This window comes from Centroberyx affinis, unplaced genomic scaffold (genome assembly GCF_046629955.1).
Source record: "Centroberyx affinis isolate AG114_WGS23_722 - 3 ecotype Tasmania unplaced genomic scaffold, CSIRO-AGI_Caff_v1 ptg004423l_1, whole genome shotgun sequence".
In the NCBI taxonomy this organism is placed as follows: Eukaryota; Metazoa; Chordata; class Actinopteri; order Beryciformes; family Berycidae; genus Centroberyx; species Centroberyx affinis.
The window spans coordinates 1-27500 of NW_027282100.1; the positions used below are offsets into that span (position 1 = coordinate 1).

Genomic DNA, 27500 nt, shown 5'->3' on the forward strand with positions numbered 1-27500 from the left:
TTTACTAGTCAAACAGCACATGATCATTAATATGTATAACAGCATGAAACAGTTCCAGAATGGAGAACAGCATTCAAAAGCTAGTAAGGGCATATCGGACGTTCTAGTAACCATTGTATGTGTATGTGTGTGTGTGTGTGTGTGTGTGTGTGTGTGTGTGTTGGGTCGTGTCATGTGTCTCTCTCTCTCTCTCTCTTTCTCTCAAATTCATATCCAAATATGCTTTATTAGCATGACAGAAAACAAACCTCTGTTGCCAAAGCAATACAGTATTTCAAATGAGGTAAGATTGCAACATTGACAAATACTTAATAGTGAACACAGAACAGTAATGGATATCAACAGTCATAACAACAATATAATCAAAAGCCATTCACTAATATAAAACAGTTCAGTTCCTCTCTCTCTCTCTCTATCTCCCTCCCTCTCTCTCTCTCTCCCCCTATTCAACACATTCCTTTGTTTAACCTTCTAATTGGATGAAGTCTAGCAGAAGAGTGCTGTTTATGGCATCACAACTCTGGTCTCACACACACACACACACACACACACACACACACGCACACACTGTCGTCTCCCACAGGGGGAAGAAGGGAACAAAAAGACACGACACAAAAAGATCAAATTATCAGCTACAATTAATTACCCACAACTAGACAGACACAATAACAGTGGTAAATCCAGATTTGTCTGCGTCAGAGAGCGAGACAGAGAGAGAGAGAGAGAGAGAGAGAGAGAGAGAGAGTCAGGCTGAGGCACTCTCTCTCCCTCCTTCCCTCTCTCTCTCTCTCTCTCTCCTCTGCAGTATGGAGTTTTTTTTTTTTTTTTCTAAGGCAGTGCTGCAGAGTGAAGTGATGACAGCTTATCGGATTAGGGATCGGCGGATAATAAATACCCTTGTTTGATTTCTCCACCCATCCTCCTTAAACGTGATTACTGCTTACTGTTGCCGCCGACATTGCATTACGGCGCGCGGCGTGGCAGCAGGTGCATTTGCATAATGTTTATAGAGGCTGGAGAGGGATGCGCAGAGCCGTCGGGTCCCTCTCCGTCTTTTTCGCGGCCCCCGGCGTTTATTATTTTTTTGTTGCCGTTCTGTCCCGGCAGAACAGAGAGGAATTGTTTCGAAAAGTGAAGTTTTGCTCTCTTTTCAGCTGTTGAAGTGAAATGAAATAGGATAAATGCATGGAGGAGGACTACAATGGCTGCCACTTTACAGAGTGGCTATAGAAAGTATTAACCCCCCCAACCTACCTTGACTTTTTATTCATTTTCTTGTGCTATAAATTCAGTTCAAAAAACATTTATTAGGGATTTTTTGAAAGTGTAAATAAACAACTATGTTATTATGTTATGTGCTTTGACAAACTGGATTTTTCTGTTACTGGAATTTTATACTTTCATGTGAATTTCTTGAATTCCCATTCCACATTGATTGAAAGGACGACTTTGCGAAGATTTCAGACTGAAAATCTCAAATAAATGTATTTTGAACAGATTTTGCAGCATAGGAAAATGTGGTTAACAAAGATAAGGGGGGTGAATACTTGGAGTTGTTTCTCTGTCTGTGTGTGTGTGTGTGTGTGTGTATGCGTGCCAGTCTGTCTACTGTAGACTAGACCAGTTTCAGGCCAGTTGGTGGAACAGAGGCCTTTAGCTGGCCAAGCAACTGACAGAGCTATCAGTGTTTCTGCTCGGCCACAGTGACACTGAGCAGACGGCCCTGTGTGTGTGTGTGTGTTTGTGTGTGTGTGTGTGTGTTTGGTTGCATTTGTGTGTGTGTGTGTGACGGCATGAAGACGTGCATACATGCAAATCTACTGTGCATGCATGTATGTGTGTCAATTAATTTATGTGTGTGTGTATATGTATAATGTGTACACCACATCCATGCTTGTCTACAGCGTGTGTGTGTGTGTGTGTGTTTGGACTGGTGACCTCCTGGTGAACTGTGGTCCATTCTCATTCAGCGAGCTTCACTGAGAGCCTGCTAGCAGCATTAGCTAATTACAACCGGGACGCTCGCTGGCTTTCTCCCCCCGCCCCCCCCCCCCCCTCTCCCCCAGGTCCCATGCACATGCACGAGGGTGCACGTGACAACCCAGAGCGCGACTCTAAGGCGACACTGTCTAGACAAACAGCGTCAAGATGACAAGGAATAGTCTGGTAACTAGTTGTGTGAAAGACCCAAGAGTTTTGAGTTACAATATACTCATTTCATTCTGCTGCACAAAGCTCAAGAAAGAATTGCATGTAGCGTAGATGCAGGATACATGCATGGAAGGGGGATATTAGTATGTATTAGTATAATCTATGATTTTAGATGTTTAGAACAAAGTTTTACCACTGAGACAATTTAGGCACTTTGACAAACTAGGTTTCTCTGTCACTGGAGTTCTATACTTTCATATAAACTTGGAGAATGTTGCAAAAAAGTCTTTTCAAAAGTCGTTTCAGAGAGCATTGGACTTGTGATGTCCAAGCCAAGACTGCCAAGACAGAAGAACGTCAAGATATACAACATGAAATAAGGCCTTGGATGGAGGGATGGATGGAGGGAGAGAGGGAGGGAGGGAGAGAGAGAGAGGGAGAGAGAGAGAGGGAGAGAGAGAGAGTCATCTGTTAATGTCTATAATATTACTTCAATTGATGCCATATTGCTTTGGCAACATGTGTTTCTTTCCTGTCATGCCAGTAAAGCAGATTCAAATTGAATTAAAGTGACTTGAAAGAGAGAAGAGAGAGACAAGAGAGAGTAGAGAACTAATGCATAAGATGAAGGATGGAGAGAGAGTAGAGAGGAAGAGAGAGAGACCGAGACAGACCAGAGAGAGAGAGAGCGAGAGAGAGGGAGAGAGAGATAGAGAGAGCTGTTGTCAACATCCTCTCCAGAGAGACAAAGGTCTCCATTGTAATTCTGTTGTTGTACTGTATTTTGTTTTGGTGTCCACTGTTTTGGGCTGTTTTTCTGTCCCATATGCCACAAAAAAGTAAGTGTGTGTGTGTGTGTGTGTGTGCGTGCATGCGCGCACAACCTCAACATAAATCACAGGCACTCGTCACAGCTGGAGACACCCTCTGCCTGCTTAACAACTTTTTTCACCGTCCCTTGAAGAAAATAATGTGTTTATTCGATTCACAAATGCGGCCACAACAAAGGGAAACAATGTCGAAATAGGAGAAAAACGCAATTGCATATGGATTTGACAGTTAGCGCAACAGAGCGCCACATGTGACAGATATCTCCCAAGTGAAACATGCCGCCAACTTATTGACTCTCCTGACGTTTTTCTCTCCTTTCTCACCCCGCGTGCCGACTGCCTCCCAGAATATCTGCATGTGATGAATGTTTTCTCAGTCTTCGTATCGGTTGACTGGGTTTATTTGATGAATTAAAATGCAGCAGACCAGATACGCGCTCGCAGCATTATAAGTCTGGTACAAGATGTAGGACACACTTACTGATACAATCAGCAGCACATATGAATGTGAATATACTGTGTATACTTAAATATAAAAAAAACGTAAATACAGTAATCCTACTTTTCATTTGGAGTCAAAATGGATCCCAGAAAGATTTTTTTTTCTTGTACTAGTGTAACAGGAAAAGTGTACATCTATTCACTTCAGGGCAATATTTGACTCCAATTGATGTACAACATATACTATTATTCCACTGTAAATCCCACTAAAGTCACACTAAAATGAAAAATTAAATTTTTCGCCTTTTTAGCTCATGCTGTCATACCATTTATCATACCAACTATTTGACAATTTATGCAAAAAAATACTTATTTTCTGTTATTTTCATATCAATATCATTACTTTTTACTTCCTGGAAAACAGAAAATCTTTCACAGTGACTTTTTTTTTTAACAGTCCCTCCCCTCTCCCTAACTGATATCCCATTGGTTTACACTTTTGAATGATCCCTCCCTGTGTTATGTCCCACCCCCAAAATCCTGTGTCAACAGGAAACACATCACATTAACGAAGCGAGATGCTCTCATAATGCGGTTTCAATGGGACTTTAAATTGGGGTCAAAAAAGACCCCATAGCAATAAATGCTGTAAAAAGCAAACAGGAACTCCATGAAATTATCCATCATTTTGAAAGAAGCTCCAGCAGAAGAAGATCCAGCAGCCTTTGTATGTTTAAAATTTTATCTCCAAAAATGTGTAAATGTGTATGTTTGGTGCGTTCTCATCATGCCTCATGTATTCAACGTCTGTAACTTACTCTACTGTGATCTGATTTAATTAAGATTTTACTAGGAGGCGTCGCATTAATCTTTAGCAAAACATTTCCTTTTAAATCCATTTAAGGAAGTTCAGACAAGTGAACAGTTAGAGGAAAAGGGCTGTTTGGCCATGCCATTGTGTGTGTGTGTGTGTGTGTGTGTGCGTGCGTGCGCGATTGTGTATTTGGCGGACGTGAACTTATCAACCCTGTCGCTAACATGATTACCCTCAAGCCATGTGGCCTAGGATTTGAACTCAAACACACATGCACACACGCTCACACACACACTTAGAAACACACACATACACACACACACACACACACGCACACGTACACACCAGGCCACTGTCTGCTACCCCGAGTGTCCTGGCTTGGAGACCCAACAGAAACAGACAGCACCAAAACATCACTGCAGGGTTCCCATGTCAACACTAGCAGATGCAACATTAATTCAATCAGCCATGGAAAGTCACCGAGCGGAATGGCTACAAGTCAGGCTCGCATCCGAGGAGCCGCAGTGGCACAGCATTTCACAAACCTCTCCGTTTTATTATCAGAATCTGGGAGTTTACAGTGTTTTTTATGTTCCGGGTAATGAAACCAATCCCGAACCCATTGTGCAAGTTCAAAAATGCATGCGATAAAATGTAAAGCCAAACAAAACCATCACTATAATGGTTGTATAATATTCCTATTGCAAGCAGTGTAGTAGTGGACCTGTAGTGTAAAGGTGGAGACGACATTTAAAAAATATTCTCTTTCTTTCTCTGCCTTTGTCTCCCCTTATCACCCCTTGTTTCTCTCTCTCTCTCTCTCTCTCTCTCTCTCTCTCGCTCTCTCTCTCTCTCCCTCCCTCCATTTCCCCACCTCTCTCTGCCTCAGCGGACCCTAAAACAGATTGAATAGTTGCAGAGGGAGTATGGGATGACCTGTGAAAGAGAAACACAGGTGGATCTGCGATTGTCCGGCTAAGCCGCGAAACCGAGACAGAGACAGAGACAGAAGCGGGACCAGACTAAACACAGTGCGCGACGACGTTCGTGTTTATAGCCTGTAGTAACACTTGTAAAGGAAATATATGTCGCCCAAGTGTGAAATGTCTGTGATGTATCCCTACAAAGGATTAATGGCTCCGTTTTTGTTTATCCTGTGCGACGTTTCGAGCGAACACGCATGAGGAAAGACCATCATAGGTGGAAATGTTTAAAGGGTGCAGTATAGTGGCGCAGTAAATTCCTGACTTCTGGAAGCGCGTGCTTTACTGTTTTCCTTAGCCTGTAACTCAACTCGAGCATACAGCATGCTGTGTTCTATAATCCCTCTTCATCCTTTCGGTGTCATTTGCAGCGAGAAGTGCTGCACTGTGCAATCTGGCTGACATTAAGCATATCCTGCCATTCAGCCCTCCTCTTTACCTCCTTGACTAGTAGCTTACTGTGACACAATCTGTCTCTTGCATTCTTTTTTAAACCTATTTATCCAGGAAACGTTTGCTGAGCACACATGTTCTTTTACAGCATACCACTGCTTTGCGTCCATACAGTTCTACGCATTCAAACCTGGGAGCTGCCCAGTATAACCGCAGTCTTCTACCGGTGGCCACTGGTTGGGGGTTCAGTGTCTGGCTCAAGGGCACCTCAACAGTAGCTGTTAAAGGAGGTGAGAGAATTGCTTATTCACATTCCCCACCTGTCTTTGGGATTCAAATTCATGAACTCCCAGTCACAAGCCAGCTTCTCGTCGAGATCTATAGATTAATAAATCTATAGGATGGTCCAGGTATACCCAACTCCTCTGATGCTGCATTCACATCATGTTGGGATGTGGTAGATGGCAAACTGGATGTTCATCGTTCTCAGTAGGAGATCAATGCAGATAGAACTTTGCCAATTTTCCAAACTTTCCCTTCTACCAGATTGGTGAAGATGAGCTGAAATATCTAGAAATATGGATTTAGCAACTAGCAACATACGTTTGTCCTCCTGATCTTCTTGTCTCCGCTTCCACCGAAAAGATGAAGAAGTGAATAAGCAAGACATTTCTTCATTTGTCCATTTTGGAGTCCGGAAAAAGTTATCTTGGACAGAAAGATGCATAAGCAAATGTTGGTTTGGCTAAGCTCAACGCAGTTATCGGTTGCAGTGTTTCTTGGTTTTAGCTCTCGCATCCACTATCAACGCAGAAATGGAATAAATCCAAAACATGTGACACCGTCAGCAATGCATCTGCAACAGAAGTGGGAGAAGAAGGAAGAGGGTGATGCATTCAATGTCTTAAGTGTGATTCTTAGTAGGATTTTGTGGCTTTAGAAAGTGGAATTTTAGAAAACGCTGCTCGAATTGATTGGAATGTGAACTGAAGGTGTACTCGGTATTCCTTGGGGGAGACGTGACTTCAACATCCGTCCCTTCCACCCCTCCCTTCTTCCTTCCTCTTCCTTCCTCTCCTGGCTGTGCTTGCGCCCAATCTGCCAGGGATTTGGAGGTGGCCACAGGGTGCCAGAGAGCGGGGTAAATCAACATGTGCTGGGGCAACAGAAGGTGTGTGTCTGTGTGTGTCTTTTTGTGCGAGTGTGTACGGGCGCTAATCTGCTATGAGGGGGGTCCGCCAGGATTAGTATAATCAGGGGCTTTTTGAGGACCCCCCCTCCGCCCCCCATGGCGTTTCCCCTCCTTATCCCTCCATCCCTCTGCTGTTACTCCCCTCATCCACCTCCTCCTCGTGCCTCCTCTAGCCCTCTCCATCCCTCACCGTCTTTCACCCCCTCATCCTTCTATGTTTCCCCGTCTCCCTCTATCCCTCCCTCAATCTCTTTACCCCTTCGTCCTCAACCCTCCTTATCCACGCCTCACTTCCACTCAACCCCTCTCTCACCGGCTCATCCTTTTACCCTTCACCTAATCATTACATTGTACATTGTAGGCATTTACCTCGTCAGCTTGGAATTATAAGGTTCTATGCAGGTGGAGTGCAGCTCTGAGATACTGAGCATTTGACATCCCAGCTGGCAAAATTGTTATGTACTTTCTATCTTTTTAAATTACAAATTAAAATTTGAATTTATAGTGACTGCAACAATATAATAAGCTTCAATTTCTAGATCACCAAATGTGATTAAAAATAAGGAGTGATGAGGCCTAAAAGGGCTTTAGTGCCCTTACAATATTCCTGTGATCAGTACTAGGAATAACAATTCAGTAAGAGGAAGGCATCAGGGTGTAGGACTGCACTATTGCCTGGAGGTATAGGGGTGTAAAGACAGCATCCTAACAACAAAGTCGCACTTCCCCAGAATAGAAACACAGCGGAACACACCGCCACATACAAATTTAGGTATACTCGCTGAGGCTTCATATTATTTATCTACACTCCAGGCCAGTGAGGGGGCACAAGAGCTAACCATGACCTAGGGAAACCTGACTGGACTGGACTATGGTCTGGAGGTATGAGGGGACTGGATCATGGTCTGGAGGTATGTAGGACTGGACCAAGGTCTGGGGGTATGGGGGAGTAGGGCTGGACCATGACCTGGACATATAAGTGTGTAGGACTGGACCATGGTCTGGAGAGGTATGAGGGTGTAGGGCTGGACCATGGTCTGGAGGTATGTGGGTGTAGGAATGGAGCATGGTCTGGAGGTAAGGGGGTGTAGGGCTGGAGCATGGTCTGGACGTAAGAGGGTGTAGGGCTGGACCATGGTCTGGTGGTTCAGGGGTATAGGGCTGGACCATGGTCTGGAGGTACGGGGATGTAGGACTGGACCATGGTCTGGAGGTATGGGGGTGTAGGACTGGACCATGGTTTAAAGGTATGGGGGTGTAGGGCTGGACCATGGTCTGGAGGTATGGGGGTGTAGGGCTGGACCATGGTCTGGAGGTATGGGGTCTATGACTGGACCATTGTCTGGAGGTATGGGGGTATAGGACTGAACAGTGGTCTGGAGGTATGGGGTTGTAGTACTGGACCATGACTTGGAGGTTTGGGGATCCGGATCCCTTGACAGCCTTGTATACGAGCACCAGCATTTTGAACTCAGTCTCTCAGCACTCCCCCCCCCCCCCTCATCCTCCATGTTCTCACCCCTCTGCCTGCATATTTCTCCCTAAACGCTGCACTTTATCCCATCCCTTCATCCATTTATCTCTCCCCCTCTGTCATCCACCCCCTTATTTCAGCACCGGCCCTTCTATCAAGTAACTCTAGTCTCTTCACAGTCAGCCTCATCTACTTATCTTCACCCTCTCTAAAGGTCATTACACACACAGCCTGTTTCCCCAGATTAAAATAGAGGCCTATGAAAGGGAAGACGAGGTGTGTCATATCTGCCAGCCTCCCACCTTATCAAACACACACACACACGCATATGCATATGGATGTGGACGCACACTCGAAATGAATGCAAACACAAACCCATATGCACACTCACATGCAATGCACAGACACACACATACACTCACAATAAAGTGCACAAACGCATACATTTGCACTTGCACACATACACACAGACATACAGTACATGCACATTCACACACACACACACACACGCACCCAAACATACTCACACAAAGACACACAGACACACTGGGAAACACTTCTAGACACACACACACACACTTACGCTTTACACACATAAAATGGATAGAAGAGCAGTGAAGAGAATGAATGCAAACTATAGGGAGAAGGCGTTATTGGAAGGAAAAAAGCAAAAAGACGTCATTGAGAATGTGCGGAGAGGGAAATAAGAAACGGAGAGGGAGGAGGAGTTTCTGAAAAGAAAGAGGAGGAGGCATGGAGAAAAGGATAGCGGGCCTCGAAATAAAATCGGCAGAAAAAGGGAAAGAACAGGGCCTTGAGAGCAGGAGTTTAAAAAAAGGAAGGGAGGTGTTTTGGGTCTTTTTTTTTTGTTTTGGATTTGTGTGTTTTTTTTGGGGGGGGGGAAGAGCTGGAGAACTGGAGGGCGTTGAGAGGAGCGCTATAGGAGAAGGATTTGGCTGCGAGTGATGCCGGAGCCTAGACGAATACAGATGAGTTAGATTCACCGATGCAGAATGGACAGAAAGGGCCGTTGCCGTCCTATAAAAAAAAAAAAAAACCCCACAATAATAGCAAAGGTAGCGTCCGTCAATAGCGCTCTGGCTGGTGCGACAACGGAGAACAAATTGGGATTCTACGGTCGCACAAGTCTCCCTCGCTGTTTATTGTGCTGCTTTGTTTGGCGTAGGTGGTCTGTTTTTATTTTGTCTCCGCGCCTCTCGCACTGCAAAAAATGACAAGCTCGGAAAGGGATTTTATATTCAGCCGTGTTTCAGGATACTTTTAGTCTCATTATCCTTAAGCACTGTCAGATAATTTCACTAATTCACTAATTTCACAGTATATGTCATTTTTTTCCCCCAGGATAATGTGATGTACTTTACGATTAAATTCTTTGTTTCCTGATTATTTCTTCAAAGAAGTCATGTTGGCATGAATCAGGTGAAATTTATTGAAATTAAATTAAATAAAAAAATAATCTGCTAAAATAATTTCACTAAAAATATCCTGAAATAAGGTTGATAAATCTAAAAATAAACCTAAAATCTCTTGTCAGGCTTGGCATTTTTTGCAGTGTACCTTCTCTCTCCGTTTCTTTGTCGCCCTCGCTCTCTTCTTGTTTGTTGTTTGTGTGTGTGTGTGTGTGTGTGTGTGTGTGTGCGTGCGATTGTGTGTATCCAATTCTTTGAGAGGGTCAGGGCCCTGTATTATGTGTGTGCGCCCCCTCTGTTTTTCACATGTAAATGAGCCACACACAATAAGCCTCTCCACACAGGCTTTCTCATTGACTCACCATCGTCTTGGACTTCCCAACCAAACTGACTAACCCGGTATAGCTGGCTGACTGGCCACCAGCTCCTTTCTATGGATATAATGCCTATTGGCTGCAGTGGCTGTTGACTCGGGCGATGGGTTGAGTGTACTGTCGCCTCGGGTTGAGTCTAAACCTTTATCTGCACTGCAAAGACCATCCATCTTAAATCTTTTAGTCTAGTATTGAGTGTTGAGATTTTATTTGGCCATGGGGTGAGATACTTCCACTTGTTTCCAATGCAAATCTACTTGTTTCAAGCATTGTCTTAATTAATTTTCTTGATAGTGGTAGGTAGTGGAGTGATCTGCTTTATTCTGCCTTGTTTCGAGATATTGGCACAAAAAATCCAGAAAAAAATAAAAAATACACTGGAAACGAGTGGAATTATCGTACAGCCAGTGGCAGAATTGTTCACTTGGGTTAAGAAAAAAAAAATTTTTTAGCACTTAATATGAGGCTAAATGACTTGTTAAAACAGTCATTTATTTGCAGTGTATAAAAGGTGTGATATCGAGCGGTCCAGGACTGATAAAACCTCCTGTACTTCAGCTTTTGCTTCCCGGAATTAAACTTTGTTCTTTAGCGATGTTAGCAGAAAGCCTCCGCTTTACTGGCAGGAGTTGTATCTGTTGCCTGGCAACATGAGCTCATTGACCATTAGCTCATCGTGTGTGTGAGTGTGTGTGTTTGCTGCTGCCTGTTGTTGTAATCTGCATTACGTGAAGGCAGCCTCAAGCTTAACCCCAGCTCACTCTATTTTATTGCACTATATCCCTATAGGGGGACGCGATAACAAGGAGACACAGCGCTGTTCATACACCTCTGGAAGCACACACACACACACACACACACACACACACACAAACATAAATCCTGTATTACCTCAACAGGACAAGGAGAAAACCATACATTGCATTGTTATCAGAACGTCATTCTCTTTCACGCCGTCACATACAACACAACACAAACCCACAAACATCACCGCCATCTCCAACGCCACCCTGCTCTCCCTGCAGGTGAAGCGGCTCCGTGTTGATCGCGCAACCTTGAACCGAGAAATATGAAAGCATAAGGAATAACGCGGAATATTGCGGGATACAGCTCGGCGAATTTCCCAGCAGCGTTGTCTTAATTCGGAAAAACCTTCCGTAGTGCTGCTGAACGCCGCTCTCTCCTCCTATTCCTCGCTCCTCATTAAGGCGCTGTGCCCGAGCTGTCCTTCCAGAAATATAATTGAAAGCGGGGAGAAAGGCAAATGTTGCTTTAATCTCATTTGCAGGCGAACAATGGGCCTGGGACTACGCTAAATTCATAAAAGTGGCTTTAATGCAATGAAATTTAATGAGGTAATTTGTGCCGGAGCGAGATGGTGGAAGTGTCCTGCCGCGCGCAAGGGTACACACACACACACACACACACACACACACACACACACACACACACACACAGAGGAGGACCGACACACACATGGGCACAGCAAATCTCTCATAGTCTATGAATATTTATAATGGGCGGGTGAAAGAGAGGATATTTAGTTAGAAAGGAGTTGGCATCTAAGTGGGCTCGAGTGAGGAGCTTGTATATGTGTGTGTGTGTTTGTGTGTGTGTGTGCGTGTTATATTAGCAGAGAGATGAGTCATGCTGTGTGTGAGTCAGAGTGATAAAGTTCCTCACAGTTGAATCCATCGAGTTGCAGAAACACAAGCTTCAAGGTCCACAAATACTGACAGAGATTCAAAATTCAAGATTCAAGCCTTAATTGCCATGTGGACAGAGCTAATTGGTGTTTGCCTCTCTGCAGCGCGCGCACACACACACACACACACTGCACAGCACAGTCACACACACTCATATCCAAAACACCAGTGTACAATATCAAGTGATCATTATCGTGTGTCCCTTAGTCTGCTGCACATCTCATATGCCCCAAGTCTAAGCTGCAGGCTACTTCACTTCATAAACAACATACTGCATTTAATTTTCTGTCTTCATATCCAATTTTTTGGATACAAAGTGAGACGCAGGGTCAAAGTCCCGGCTCCGTTTAGAGTTTCCTAGCAACTAGGTTCTTTTCAATTCAATTTTGACCCGTTCTATTCGATTCAATTCGACTTTAAAGTCATCTCCACCATGCACAAGTGTACACTGAAACATAAAAGGTTTTCTTAGGGGTCACAGTGCATACCGAACAGGAGTAGAATGAAGAGAACTGTGCTAGCATGACAGTGTAATGCAACATTAGCAAAAGTAATATTAGTGACTGGTGCAAAGCTTTAAAGTATTACAGTTGCATATTAATAGTTCAGGATGTAGCAGATTGGACCTTTATTTCTACAAACATTTCTCATTGAAAAACTCATTGGTTGAGTTAAACCTCAATGGGCGGAGCCAAAGAACCACAGTTAGCTAACTGGCTACCTTGAAGGGAAAACAAGGAATTCTTGTCAAAATATCAATAAATAAATGTAAATGTAAATAACTTTAATTTCTTCATGGCCATGTCATTCATGATGTTGGAAGGTCAGCAGGTAGCTAACTAGCTTACCTAGATAGCTATTGTCTAGTATGGCTAGTTTGAACTTGGAAGGTCAGCTAGGCTAACTAGCTAACCTAGATAGCGCTAGGCTTCATAATATTAGCTTCCTCATCTCCCTCTTGTCTTTTTCACTGAGCTTCAGTCTAACATTACTTAGCCAGAATAACTGTGGTTCTTTGGCTCCGCCCACTGAGGTTTAACCAATGAGATCATTTCTGCCTCCAGAGCAGCTCTGCCTTTGAGAAATGTTTGTAGAACTAAAACTACAATCTGTCAGGATGTATAGGTATAAAGTAACTGGTGCAAAGTATGTCAACTTTAATGTATTGTAGTTAATAAGAGGCAACATTGTTGAGGCTTGGGCTCTGTTTCCCAACAGACATGCCAACAACGTTACACCCTGTATTTCACCATCATGAGTATGACATTCATACGGGGGGAGATGCCCATATTGGTTTCATTTCCAGGCAATCAGGGGTACATGTGGCTGCATAAGCCAAGGGTTACTTACACAGCACATAACTTCTGGTCACTAAATCCACTGGAATTGCACTCTATCCACCATACTATAAATGAAATCAAACTTAAATTAAAAGCTACGGATGATTCTCTTTGCTGGTATTCGATATATGACCAAACACTGATGTGTTTGGTTTACAGAGTCGCAGAGCTGGATGTTGTACAATGACAGACTGTGTGTGTGTGTGTGTGTGTGCATGCTCATGTGGGTGCATGTGTGTGTGTTTTGTGCTGTAGTGTTATGCTATGAGATAGCAGCAGATGGGGGAGGGTGTGTGTGTGTGTGTGTGTGTGTGTGTGTGTGTGTGTGTGTGTGTGTGTGCGCGCGCACTCTGTTTTCATTGGATTGGCTTGAAACACACTGATAACATTCCAGCAATGTATTAGTGTTTTTTAAAAGAAAATCCTTGGTCTTTCCCCCACTGATGCTATGTAACTTAGTCTGAATAATTCATTTGAATCATATACTTGTACATTTTACTTTGCAATGACACACACACAGACACACACACACACACACACACACACACATACACACATACACACTCACTCTCCTTTATGTGCTGCCAAGCCACAGCACTGCTTTGCTTCCTCTGCAGAAGCCAATAACAGTTTAACTCTACTGTCACTCAACAGCACAGAGAGAGAGAGAGAGAGAGACAGAGAGGGAGGAAAGAGAAGAGGGGAGAGAGAAAGGGAGGGAGGGAGGGAGGGAGGGAGAGATGGAGAAAGATTAAAAGCAGAGATACACGGAGGAGAGAGAGAAAGGAAGAGAGGCAGGGAGAGTGAGGGGAAGGGAAGAGGAGACAGAGAGAGGGAGGGAGCCGGATGAAAGATGCTGGAGCTGTGAAATAAATGAGAAGAGGGACGAGAGAGAAAGACAGAGAGAGAGGGAGGGAGAGAGAGAGAGGGAGGCAGGGGTGAGAGAGGGGAGAGAGAAAAAGAGAACAGGAGAGAGAGAGAGGAAGACAGGGGAATGAGAAAGGGAGATGCTGGGTCTGTCAAGAAAAGGAGGGGAGGCGACGCAGAGAGAGAGAGAGAGAGAGAGAGAGAGAGAGCTGTAGTTAAGTATAGCGGTGCAGTGGAGAACAGAGGACGGTGGTCGATGTGAGCAGCTCTGCCACAGCAGCGTTAGCGGCTAAAGCTCTGCCAGGTCTCCATCGATCACGGGTCACCGCAGGCTAAAAGGACCCGCCGCTCGCCCCGCCGGCAGACTCCAACTCCCACAATCCATTTAGAGTCCGCCCCTAACGGCAGGAGCAGCCTCGGGTCATATAATGGAGATGGAGGCTATAGCAAGTGATTTGAACTTAACAAGTTAATAACCGATACGTCTCTATTATTAGAATGTTTGAATCTTGGGTTTGTGTGTGTGTGTGTTGGGACGTGGTAGAGTAGGGTATCAATAACTTGTCTATCAATAACTAACTATCCATTGTACATGATACAGTCTATTAATAATCACCAATAACTATCCATTGTACAAGATCATCAATAATGATCTATTGTACAAGATACAGTCTATTCATAATCATCAATAACTGTTGTACAAGGTACAGTCTATTCATAATAATCAATAACTATCTATTGTACAAGATACAGTCTCTTAATAATCATCAATAACTATCCATTGTACAAGAGACAATGTATTTATAATCATCAATGACTATCTATTGTACAGGGTATAGTCAATCAATAACATAGAACTATTATTTTAAGCAGCACTTACAATTCAATATACAATTCTTATCATATTCTGCAGTCCAACATAATCTTTCCTCTTTACATATTTTGATCTTATTAGTTAGACTGCTCTATTCTATTCTACTCTATTCTATTCTATTCTATTCTATTCTATTCTATTCTATTCTGTTTTGTTCTATTCTATTCTATTCTATTCTATGCTATTCTGTTTTGTTCTGTTCTATTCTATTCTATTCTATTCTATGCTATTGTGCTTTGTTCTGTTCTATTCTATTCTATTCTATTCTATTCTATTCTGGCAGATCTAATGTTACGGAGCAATCTGTGTCCCAGATTAAATAGTGTCCCCTCCGCCCTACACCAGCCAGCCCTCCAGGCTCCATTAGCCAAGAGATGAGGTGAGGACGGGCGACATTATCTTACCGGAGGTGAATCACCTTCCCACCGGCTCCACAGGGGTTAATAACACTCTGTGGCGTCTAGGGGATTTCGAGAGAGAGTGTGTGTGTGTGTGAGAGAGAGAGAGAGAGAGAGAGAGACTTGATGTACTGTACCAGTATTGTTTCAGGTCAAGGTTGGCGGGTGTGGCGGCGGCATGTGATGAAGCATGCAGACGTGCAGGAGTCATGGTCGCCCTCTCTGGAGTGTATTATACATATGTGCATACATCATGTGGACATGTCTATGTATGTCTGTGTGTGTGTGTGTGTGTGTTGGAGTGTGTGCGTCATTGGCTGCGTCATTACATCTATTATTGCATTTGTGCGTGCAGGTGTGCATGGATGTCATTTGTATGTGATATGGATGTGTCTGTGCGTGCATCGTGTATGTTAGAGGAGATAAAATGAAATAGAAAATGAAGATTGCGAAGTGTGTGTGTGTGTGTGTGTGTTCAGTCTGTGAGAGTGACAGTGTGTTACAGTATGGGCCAGCCAGGCAGTAAATGAAGTTCCCCCACTGGATGTCCATCTCACTGTGGGACAGCAGACATTTGTCTCCTCCTCTACACACACACACACACACGCACACACACACACACACAGCATGACTCGAGGTTGAATATTAAAAGTCAAGTTCATAGGACGGATACAACTCCATGGACTGCAGTTGAACCCGCATACTAGCAGTGTTGGGGAAGCTACATTAAAGTCTAGTTATATAAGCCAGTGAGTCTCAATCTTTCTCATATCAAGGACCCCACATGTAGTACATAAAAGGCCACAGACCCCCGTTTGAGGATATTTTGTCTCTCAGACCCAAATCTGAGAACATTTTTATTGTTGGATATGATTTTGTCCACAATTCCATGACTATCTGTATTATATGTAGAGAGATAACAGTGAAACTATGATCAAAACAGTCATTCTTCTACATTCTCTAATTGTGTTCACTTCTTATCAATGAAATAATGGCATTACCATTACCAATGCATCAATTTGCTGGGGACCCCCTGGAACCCATTCAAGGGTCCCTGGTGGTTCCCGGACCCCAAACTGAGAACCACTGATATAAGCTACCAGTGAGTTCACACTGGAAGAACTACAGCAAAGCTTCGCTCAAGAGAAATACACTTTGGTTAAAGTAGTAATCCTCGTTTTTATTCAAGTTCCAAGTTTTATTTTGTCTCCATCTTTCTGCTAAGCATTCATTGCTGTCGAATGCAAATGCAACCATACATCAAATTAATGTTAGAGGTAAGAAATAGTAGTAGAATACTTTACATTCACATTTGAGGCATTTCGCTGACTCAATTCAATTAAACTCAACTCAGTGAGCTTTACTGGCATGAAAGTTAAGAAACAATATTGCCAAAGCGATCTGGTATAATACAACTATATAATTCAAAACAGCATTTAAATCATAAACTCTCGTCTAGCATGACTTCCAATCATTTCAACAGCGGAATAAGCTTTAGTGCAAGAGCGCAAGGCTGTTTCAAAATACTCTTCTTCTTCTCCTGTGCCGCCGCAGACACAGACACCTCGCCCACCTATGCGAAGTGACACTAATGGAGCGTCCCATAATCTGCCCCATCCATCTATCAGTAATGGGCCGCGCCATCAATCCCACTCGAGGTGTAGGAGGGGTGGAGGGGTATATGTAGTCACCACGGGCGTAGCGATCCCTCACAGGGGAGGGGTGGGGGGGAGGGGGTGGGGGTGTAATAACCGCTCACCGGGGTAATCTCCGCCGTGATGAGACGGGGGTCTAGCCGGCCTTGACCCCGTGGCTGATGATGATGTCATTTCCTCAGATAGGCCCCCTTGTCTTGAAGTGTGTGTGTGTCTGCGCGAGTGAGTGTGTGTGTGTGTTTTGTTAGATGACCGCTCATGAGTAGAGGTCAAAACTCTGATCTCATCTGTCTCTCTCAGCGCACTGATTGAATTGAATGACCAGATAGAGAGAGAGAGAGAGAGAGAGAGTGTTCAAAGTTGAGTGAGGCTGAGTGTGTGTGTGTGTGTGTGTGTGTGTGTGTGTGTGTGTGTGTGTGTGTGTGTTTCATTACCCCCGGAGGAGAATATGAAGCAGGTGTTCAGCTGATTCTCCCGTTCGTTACCGGGAAGCGGCAGCAGGGTTTCAGCCTCTCCATACTTCCTGTATTAATGAGCTTGTTCCTGTGAGAAGTGGACAGCTAGTTCATTTTTAAAATAATGGGGGAAACACAAAGACTCTCTCTCTCTCTCTCTCTCTCCCTCCATCTCTCTCCATTCCAACACCCAACACACTGAATCTTCTCATCACAGATAGAGGAAACTTTTACGAAGACTCGCGGCGGTATCTTTCACACAAAAAAAAAAAAAATGAGATTCAGTCTGTCTTTCCTTGGGTTGCCAGGTCTGCCTGCGTCAGTCTGTTTCTCTGCTCCCTGTCTCTATTTGCCATCTTAATGAGTGTGCTGTTGACAGGAGAATCAGGGATGTAGTGTAGTGGAAGGTAAGCCTTGCCAAAGCCGCCTGTTTATCCACCTTTTTTATTTGCAGAATCGAGTTTATCCACCTTTTTAAGCTGACATCAATCTTTGCCATGTAAATTCGTAGGACATGTCATGCTAAGTAGCTTCAAACTGATGTAGGGGTAAGATATATGAAGATAGGGCTTTTAAGGGGAGTAGTAGTAGTAGTAGTAGTATTAGTATTATAACTAATACTCTTTCCCAGTATTTGTCTTTCCTGGTTATTCTTCTTTTCATTGATCGTTAATGATTATATTTCTCTTTTCACTCTTCTTCTTCACAGATTCTATTTTCTTTTTTCATGCTTTTATCCGTGCACCTATCCCTCTATCCCTCTTCCTCCTCCTCCTCCTCCTCTTCCTCTCACTCCTTCCTTTTCCTCCATCCCTCTCTTCTGTTTCCCTCCTTGTGTTCTCCTCCAGTCTGTTTCCATTACTGAATGTTTGTAGCCTCGTTTGCTCTGAGATAAATTTCTTTAGGAGGCGGCGCTGTTGGGTGGTCTGATCCCCCCCCCCCGTGAAAACAACACACACACACACACATACATAGAGAGACAGAGGCATTCACACCCATACACACACTGACTTCACACCATTTGTGTCTGTATGTTGTTAGCTCCATTGCACCCTATAATTGCATCTTTAATGAGCTAACTGGCTGTTGTTCTGCAGTTACAGGCAGCCTGTTAGCTCCGTGTTTGTCTCCCCGTCCCGCTCGCTTCGCTCTCTCAGGACTCTCGGGACTCCCATGGGTGAGGGACAGCCTCACCCAGAGCTGCCAGTTTGGGTTTTAATCACCGCTCGTGTCTTCTCTATTAATAGATAGTGAAAGAGTAGATTGAAACATTACACTGGCTTTTATTCCAGCCGACACACAGGCAATGAAGTGAAATGCTTCATTTTTTTTAAATATAAGATACAACTTTATTTATACTGCGGTTTAGAAACCGTTTTGTATTTCACTCTTAAAGTAATAAGAGTAGCATAAGAGTAATTTGCTTCTCTATATCTGATTGCCATAACACAACAGTGATTAACCCTATATCCAGTTCATGAAAGCATTTCCATTTGCTGTTCTAAACCAGTGTTTCTCAACGTGGGGTCCGGGGACCACCAGGGGTCCTTGAGGGGGTTCCAGGGGGTCCCTCGCAAATTGATCAATTGTTAAACTTCACTATTATTTAATTTACAAGTTAACACAGTTAGAGAATGTAGAAGAATGACTGTTTTGATCATAGTTTCTCTGTTATCTCTCTACCTACAATACAGATCGTCATGGAATTCTGGACAAAATCATATCTGACAATAAAAATATTTGGGTCCGAGAGAAAAAATCTCACCAAATTGGGGTCCGTGGCTCTAATGTGTAGTGAATTAGGGGTCCTTGATATGAAAACGGTTTAGAATCACTGTTCTAAACACCTTGTTTGGTAAGACTTTCCAGGGAAAAGTGATGCGTTTTACGTTTCCGGTTTGTTTGGAATCAACAGTAGAAGAAGAACTGGGTAGTTAGCGTGAGCAGCGATAGCCACCATGACTGAACAGACAAAGAGAAGAGAAACTCAAACTGCATCAACAGAAAATCCAAGCTCCGCCCACACTGTTTGATTGACAGCTGATCTCTGGGAAGTTTCGATTTGTAATTTCTCGTGCGTGGAGATTGCCTGCCACTGACCATACCCAACACAATAATAATAACTCTAATAATAATAACAAATTTGGATCCACATTGTCTCAGTTTATGGGGCTGGGATAGTTTTTTTTGTGATTTCGGCTGCAACTTTAAACAAAGTTGTCACACAGCTTCACACTCGCAGCACCAGGACGTTTTCATTACTGCTGTGTGTGTGTGTGTGTGTGTGTGTGTGTGTGTGTGTGCATGATGGAGGTTGAGAGTGACAATGGCTGCATTGTTTCTTGCAGCAGCTGTGATCAGTTAGAGACAGACAGAGAGAGAGAGAGAGTGTGTGTGTGCTTTCCATCGGCAGCCATGTGGTGCCAATGTGACTGCAGGATGGTCGCACCTCGCTAATCATGACATCATGCTTTCCACTGGGCCGTTCCCCTCCCTCCATCCGTCTCTCTCTCTCTCTCTCTCTCTCTTTCATTCCTGCCCTCCCTCTGTCTCCCCATTCGTCTCCACTGACGCTGAACTTCCTGTCTCCACCGGGCGAAACTTCCTGTGAGGCTGGCTGTCTGCACGCTCTCAGTCCATTCTGTCTTTCTTTCTTTCTTTCTTTCTTTCTTTCTTTCTTTCTGTCTTTCGTTCTTTTTACTGCAACCATGTGGTCACCCAAGGCACAGAAGGAAAGGATTTTAAGGAGATTGGAGGAATGAGAAAGAGAGAGAGAGAGAGCGAGAGAAAGGAAGAAAAATAGAGGATAAAAGAAAGAACGGGCGAAAAAAAAGAAAAGAAAGGAAGGATGGAGGGATTAGGGCGCTCAGAGCTGGATCGGTGTCTCCTACCGCCTGGCACCACACACACACACACACACACACACCGACGCCCACCCAGATCAAAAAGGGAATCAACCCTGCCCACATTCCTACCAAGCTTACCGCACGCCCACACACACACACACACACACACACACACACACACACACACACACACACACACACACACACACACACACACACACACGATTAGAAACAGGCAAGCACATACCGGAGACTGGCATGTACCCACATAGACATGCACACATGAAAAAAGAAGGCAAATGTTCAATCTACTGAAATGGTTCTTGAATAAATATATTATTATTAATAAGAATAAGAGGAATAAACTTTATTCTAACAGCACTTATCTAAAGTAGAGCTTACAAAGTGCTTTAATGGAAGGCATGCAAACAATAATAAGATATAAAAGGAAGAGATAAAATAGGAAGACAAGATTAAAAGATGAGTAGAATTGAAAAGATGATACTGGAAAAGGTGATTTTTGATATTACAATGTATTCATATTTTAGCTGGTATGCAGTTAAAGGTGTGTGAAACCTGTCAAACGCAAAGGCTGGCATGCACGCATAGGCATACCGACACGTACCCACACACACACACACACACACACACACACACACACACACGGCTGGACCCAGTGAACCCAGTGAAGAGCTCGGTGTTGATAACCAGTCATGTGAAACCGCACCACTGCCCTAACATATGACAGACTCTTTATTAAAATCACATTGCGACTATATGTAGCTGCAAAATGTTCTGTTTCTACTTTGGCTACAAGGCGGCTGATTCCACTAATCTGCCTTCCATTATTCTGCCTGGCATTTAAATTCAGTTAAGAGGTCGATAAGTGGATTGTACATGTTTTTTTGGGGGTTTTTTTGCTTCAAAGTGAGGATTAGTCTGTCGTCATTAGTTAAAAGGCAGCGTTTTTAGTTGGCGCAAAGTTGGGGAAGATCGTCAGCCATACACACACACACACACGCAAACACACAATTAACCATAGACAACTACTCATTTTAAGCTGATCGCACACACACACACACACATCCCGGCTTACTCTTACAACCTGTGAGGCCCCTTAGGTTACATTTAAACGATGACACTGTCACTTCTACAACAGCCAAGATTTGAGCTGATGCTTTTTTGTTCACATCCCCAGAGCTCCAAACAGGGAGCTGGGAGGGCGAGGGAGAGGGGGGGGGGGGGGGGCTGACAGTAGATCAGCCCCGGGACAGTGCTCCGTCAGCGGGTAGGACCGAGACAGCACCCTGCCTCTCTCTCTCTCTCTCTCTCTCTCTCTCTCTCTTCTGGCGGAGGAGGTGGAAGGTTCTCGAGAGCGGCGGAGAGCAGCAACAGCGCCTGAGGTGGAAATCAAATTCAACGACAAGACTTTCCTCTCTCTCTCTCTCTCTTTCTCTCTCGTTCACTTATTTTCCCTCCTCTACTCTCTCTCCTTTTCCTTCCCTCCGAACACTTTCTTGTCTCTTTCTCTGCTTGTGCCTCTGTCTCAATCTCTCTAGAACATGACTACTACTTCTACTATTACTACTACTACTACTACTAATAATATAGTCTTTCTGTATAGAGCATCTATCAAATAAAATAATAAAAAGGGATAAAGTTGCCAGATAAGCGACATTGTTCACTATAGAAATCATACACACATTTTATTAAAATGTGTGTGGCACATGTTAAGTAATTTGTTCATATGAATCCTGAATTTGTGCCTGAGGATCTTCTCTCCTTTCTCTTTCTCTTCTTTCCCCCCTTCACCTTCTCCCCCTCCTTCTCTCTCTTCCTTCATTCATTCCTCCCACCCCGCCCTCTCTACTTCCAGTCTGTCAGTTATAGTATATGGTCATGACTAACTGCTTTCTAGGCAGATGTCACAGTAAAAAATATTCATAGGGTTCAGCCATGATTCCTCTTTTCATGAAAATATCGCCGTGGAGCTAGTTAACTGTCTGATTGCTGCTATTTATTGTGGTTTTATTGTGATTGTCGCCTATAAATGGCGTTATGGAGAAGTTTGACTGCGCTGGAAGCAGGTGACCAAGCACATAGAGCTGCATTCAGAATAAACAGTAGATAATAAAAACAATCATAAATCAACATTAATACATTTAAGCTGTTGATTGATTCATTCATTCATTCTGACAGTCAGATGGGTATTCATGCTGCATTTGGGATTTGCAATAGACTGTGTAAGAATACAATTCATTCATTCAGTCATTCATTCATTTCCTTCATTCCGATGTTCAATCCTTCATTCAAATGGATTCATGCTGCATTGGCAATGGAGTGTGATCAATGTGTAAGAATACAGTTTGTTCGTTCATTCATTCATTCATCCCTTCATTCATTCATTCATTCATTCATCCAAGCATGTTTTTGTTCATTCATTCATTCATCCCTTCATTCATTCATTCATTCATTCATTCATTAATCCAAGCATGTGTTTGTTCATTCATTCATTCATCCCTTCATTCATTCATTCATCCAATCATTCATTCATTCATCCAAGCATGTGTTTGTTCATTCATTCATTCATTCATCCAATCAATCATTCATTCATTCATTCATTCAGTCAGTTTTGTATTTATTCATGCATTCATTCATCTGTTCATTCAGATGTTCAGTCATCCATTCAAATAGTCCCTTCCTTCCTTCCTTCCTTCCTTCCTTCCTTCCTTCCTTCCTTCCTGCTTTAGTTCAGAATGGTAACAACAGATGAAACTGTCACATCACCAGACAGCAAATCTCTGTGTTCCTGACTGTTTAATTGGTCAGTAGAGATCAGTCTCCACTGATTGGTTGATTGTGGTGTTTTTGTGACAGTCGTGTCCAGGCAGAAACACACACACACACACACACACACACACACACACACACTCTGTCCAACTCCTCCACTCCCCCTTCCCTTTACACTGTTTACTCTCCATATAAAATTTCCCCTCTTTTTATCTGTCATCCCTCTCTCTCTCTTTCGACCTCATCCCCACTTTACTCGCCTGTCATCTTTCATCCTCATTTAAGGAAAGAGGGGAGTGGAGAGAGACGGAGAAAGACGACAACAAAGGCATTTGGGGAGAGAGAGACGGTGAGAGAAAGTGAAGAAGAGAGACAGATTGCCGTCAGGGAAAAAGTAAAGAGGGGAGAGAGGGGAAAAAAAGCGAAGAGAGAAAAGTAAAGAGAAATTTGCCGGAGAGGGAGCCTGAACTGAAAAAAAAAAAAAAAAAAACGGCATCTGCTTATGCTGGGAATGATATTCAAATCTGTGCCCGGGGTGTGTTTGGTTTTGTAACGTGTGCGCGCTGGGTGGGTGGCTGCTTGCGGAATGCGAGGCTTTAGCTTTAGCTGCGGCTCTGGCTGCGAATCAGGCCGGGTGCAAGCAAAGCTCTACATCCATAAATAAAGTTGCAGCAGTGGATGGGGAGTGTGAAACGTTTCATAGCCTCTAGTGATGCGGTTTCCTTGCCCTCCAGGAACTACATTTTACTGCTAAGCATTATTAGCAGTGATGTAGCGGTGAATAAAAAGGTGAGTAAACTACTGTATGACCTGGAGGCATAAGGCAAATACACAGCAGCATAAACAAAAGCCTATTACATTTCCAGAAAAGCTTTCATTTAGGTTTGATGCTACTTACTATGATGCACACTATGAATTTACATCATAAAGATTAATATCAGCCGGAAAAAAGTGGTAAACTCTGGCAATGTAATGTCTTTAAATATTGTATCAGGTGGTGTTGTGAACTATTTGGGCCGTTGGTGAATTCAATAGCAGCTCTTTTAGGTAGAAAGAACTGGGTTGGAGGGAAAAGGGGTCAGTAGGCTGCAGTGTGTGTGTGAATGTGTGTGTGTGTGTGTGTGTGTGCGTGTGTGTCACTGCCTGGCACTGTAACGAGATTACCGGTCATGGGGGAAAATGCGTGTGTGTGGGTGGTGGCGATGGCGTGTGTGTATGTGTGGGTGTAATACTCACAGGAAAATTAGCAGAGTTTCATGTTTAGTATAATGCCTGTGTGAGTTTCTTTAGGTGGCGCTCTTCTCTTTGTCTGTTCGGGCATGGTGGCTATCACTGCTCATGCTGACTAACTAGTTCTTCTTCCTCTGTTTATTCCAAACGAACCGGAAAACGTAAAACGCATCACTTCCTGTGCGGCAGAGGATTTTTCCCAGGAAAGAGCTACCAGACACCAGGTGTTTTAGAACAGCAAATGTAAAAGCTTTCATGAACTGGATATAGGTTGGATCACTATTGTGCTATAGCAATTAGGGATAGAGGTGAGTAAAATGTGAATTTATTCACTTGAAAATGTTGTGAATTATTACTTTACAGCTATGGATGCTGTTGGAAACAATTACAATTACCTTCCTCAGTGAAACTAATCCAGTTCAAAAAGGCATTTAAACGTCTATGTTACAATGTCCTCCATGTAATTTCCTTGGTAAAATGCGAATAAATCTCTTGATATTGAATCCCTGGTGGCTACATGGAGCAGACCGAATATGAGTACAGTGACCAAACTCTGTTTATATAAGGCTCTGGCTGTATCTAACCTGTGGTGTTAGTTACAGATAGAACCAGTGTCTGGTTACAGCTCCTCTTACACTCATTACACTGATGGACTGTAACTCTATCTCATACACGCGCACACACACACACACACACACACACACACACACACACACACACACATGCACACATACTGCTGGTAATTAATTGACACATGAGTTAAGGCCCATGTATACCCGCGGGAGTCTTGTCAGAAAACACACTGACAAAGATTGCACACACACATCCAAGTGCACATGCCTACAATGAGGCATGATCACATGTACACCCACAAACACACACACACAGAGCTGTAGCTGTAGGAAGTACTGTAGCAGGATAAGATGAGTGTGTGTGTGTATGTGCGTGTGTGTGTGTGTGCTCTCTGATGGTAAAGACATGTATAGAGTTTCTATATGGGTTAATAGAAGCAATTTGATACAATGTTATGGCTTATGAGAAATGTATGTATTATTGCTAGGTTTCATGGGGTTTTGTTTTGTGCAGTTGTGTGTGTGTGTGTGTGTGTGTGTGTGTGTGTTTGGCTTGGTTTGCTGGCAGTGATCATTCCCTCAAAGAACATTCCACCACAGACCACAAAATCCCTCCTTGTCCTTTTTCTATCCGCCTGCCGTCCTCACTCACTTCTTTTTCTTCCTTTATCTCCCCCTCTTCCTCTCGCTCTCTCTCATCCCACTTCCATGTCTTGGCATCTGTCTTTCTTTCCCCTCCCTCTATTTGTCTTTTTATCTCTTTTCCTCTTGTTTTCCTTCTTCTAAGAGGTTCAAACTCTTCCTCTGCTGAGTGAATGGGAGTTTGTTTTGTATTTTACAGGACAGAGGACAGAGTAAACTTGCGTGTACAAATCAATCTGAGTTTGGTTATATAGGGGTTAGAAACAGACTGTTCTCCAGCACTGAATAATACACTGAGTTTATGGGAGAGGCCAGTTAAGTGATAAGACACCAAAATCATCCATGGGTCCCCGGTAGATCATTTGCTCCAGTTCCCTATGCTAATAGTTTAGCCTACACTATGTTGAGTGATAGTCGGCTCCATGCTAACACTTTAGCATACACTATGTTGAGTGATAGTAAGCTCCATGCTAACACTTTAGCATTATGTTGAGTGATAGTCGGCTCCATGCTAACACTATAGCATACACTATGTTGAGTGATAGTAGGCTCCATGCTAACACTATAGCATACACTATGTTGAGTGATAGTAGGCTCCATGCTAACACTATAGCATACACTGTTGAGTGATAGTCGGCTCCATGCTAACACTTTAGCATACACTATGTTGAGTGATAGTCGGCTCCATGCTAACTCTTTAGTATACACTGTTGAGTGACAGTAGGCTCCATGCTAACTCTTTAGCATACACTATGTTGAGTGACAGTAGGCTCCATGCTAACTCTTTAGCACACACTATGTTGAGTGACAGTAGGCTTTATCCAAAGTAAGAAGACTGACTTTTTAGTAATATAAAGTTGCTGTCTTTGTTTTTGACAGTATCCTCTTGCTTGTCTAACCTTATTTCCGTGTTTTGTTTGTCTTGAATGTGAAGCACTTGTGAGCTCTGCTTCAAATTGCTATTCAAATAAAGTTGCTGTTATTATTATATTTCCACACAGACACCTTGGCTGCTAAAATATGAACGCCACAGCAATTCCTGTTCAGAGAATCAGTCATTCCTGGTTAACAGGGCTGCAGGTTTTTTTCCCCCCACTCTAACTATTACTACTGCTGTCTCTTCTACTGCTATACCTCCATGCAGAGACACTTACTACACAGCGGTGACACCGCCAGGGGAGTGTGTTATTGTCTCCCACCGTATGGCTGTTTTAAATGGCAATTTGAAGCTCCGCTGGCTCTATAATTAGCTGTGAGCTCCCACAGGAGGGGAAAAAACGGCTTATCGTCTCTCCTTTGTAATTACACATCCGAGTAGGGCGACAGACACACACACACACACACACACAGGCAGACACGTGTACAAGAGCAGACAGATGCACAGACAGAGGAGGGGCGGACACGTATGAACGTCTACATGTGCGTTCGTACGGCTACATTCACATATACGCAAAAGCCTCTCTAGCAGTCTTTATGCCTGTTTGAATAAGAGGGATACTGACTATTACCATTTGTTGTGTCAGCAGCGGAGACAGACAAATATGCAAAAGTCAAGATAAATAGCATCACAGCAGGCCAACACTGACGGCCTAAAAATATGAGCGCTACCCTTCTGAGCCCAGCCTCTCCCTGTGTGTCTCATCCTGGTGCAGTGGTGAAGCTCTACACAGCAGCAGATAGACAGAAAGAGGAAGACAGAGTATGTCGGAGGGCCAGGTCATTAATCTGACTGTCTAGCGCTCTCTCTGTTCCCACAACTTCTCAGCGAAGACAAGAAGGGAAGGAGAAAGGAAATGCAGAGAGCCGGGTGAGAAAAATGAAATCCTATAATAACTGTCCCAAGGAGTAGCTAAGTCAACCAGGACTCAGTTAGCTAAGTTGATATACCTAAGTCAACTGTTAGCCACCAATTAGCAACCTACTTTTCTTTGAATTCCTCGGTTTACATTAGCCTACATTAAGCTAACTGTATGCACAGCAAAGATAGCCTACCCTTTGCTGTTATAGTAATGTTTTTTTACTATATGAAATGTCCTCCATTAG

At 43.5% G+C, this 27500-nt stretch overlaps 1 protein-coding gene across 1 annotated transcript in view; it reads left to right on the plus strand.

Annotated features, from left to right (window-relative positions):
* Positions 1 to 7766: 7766 nt before the first annotated feature.
* plxna1a (plexin A1a) overlaps positions 7767 to 27500 on the plus strand; it is a 156807-nt gene continuing 137073 nt past the window's right edge. Inside the window, exon 1 of the mRNA XM_071543953.1 lies at positions 7767 to 7847. Coding sequence (XP_071400054.1) covers positions 7767 to 7847 — 81 coding nt within the window. The remainder of the gene's footprint in view (positions 7848 to 27500) is intronic.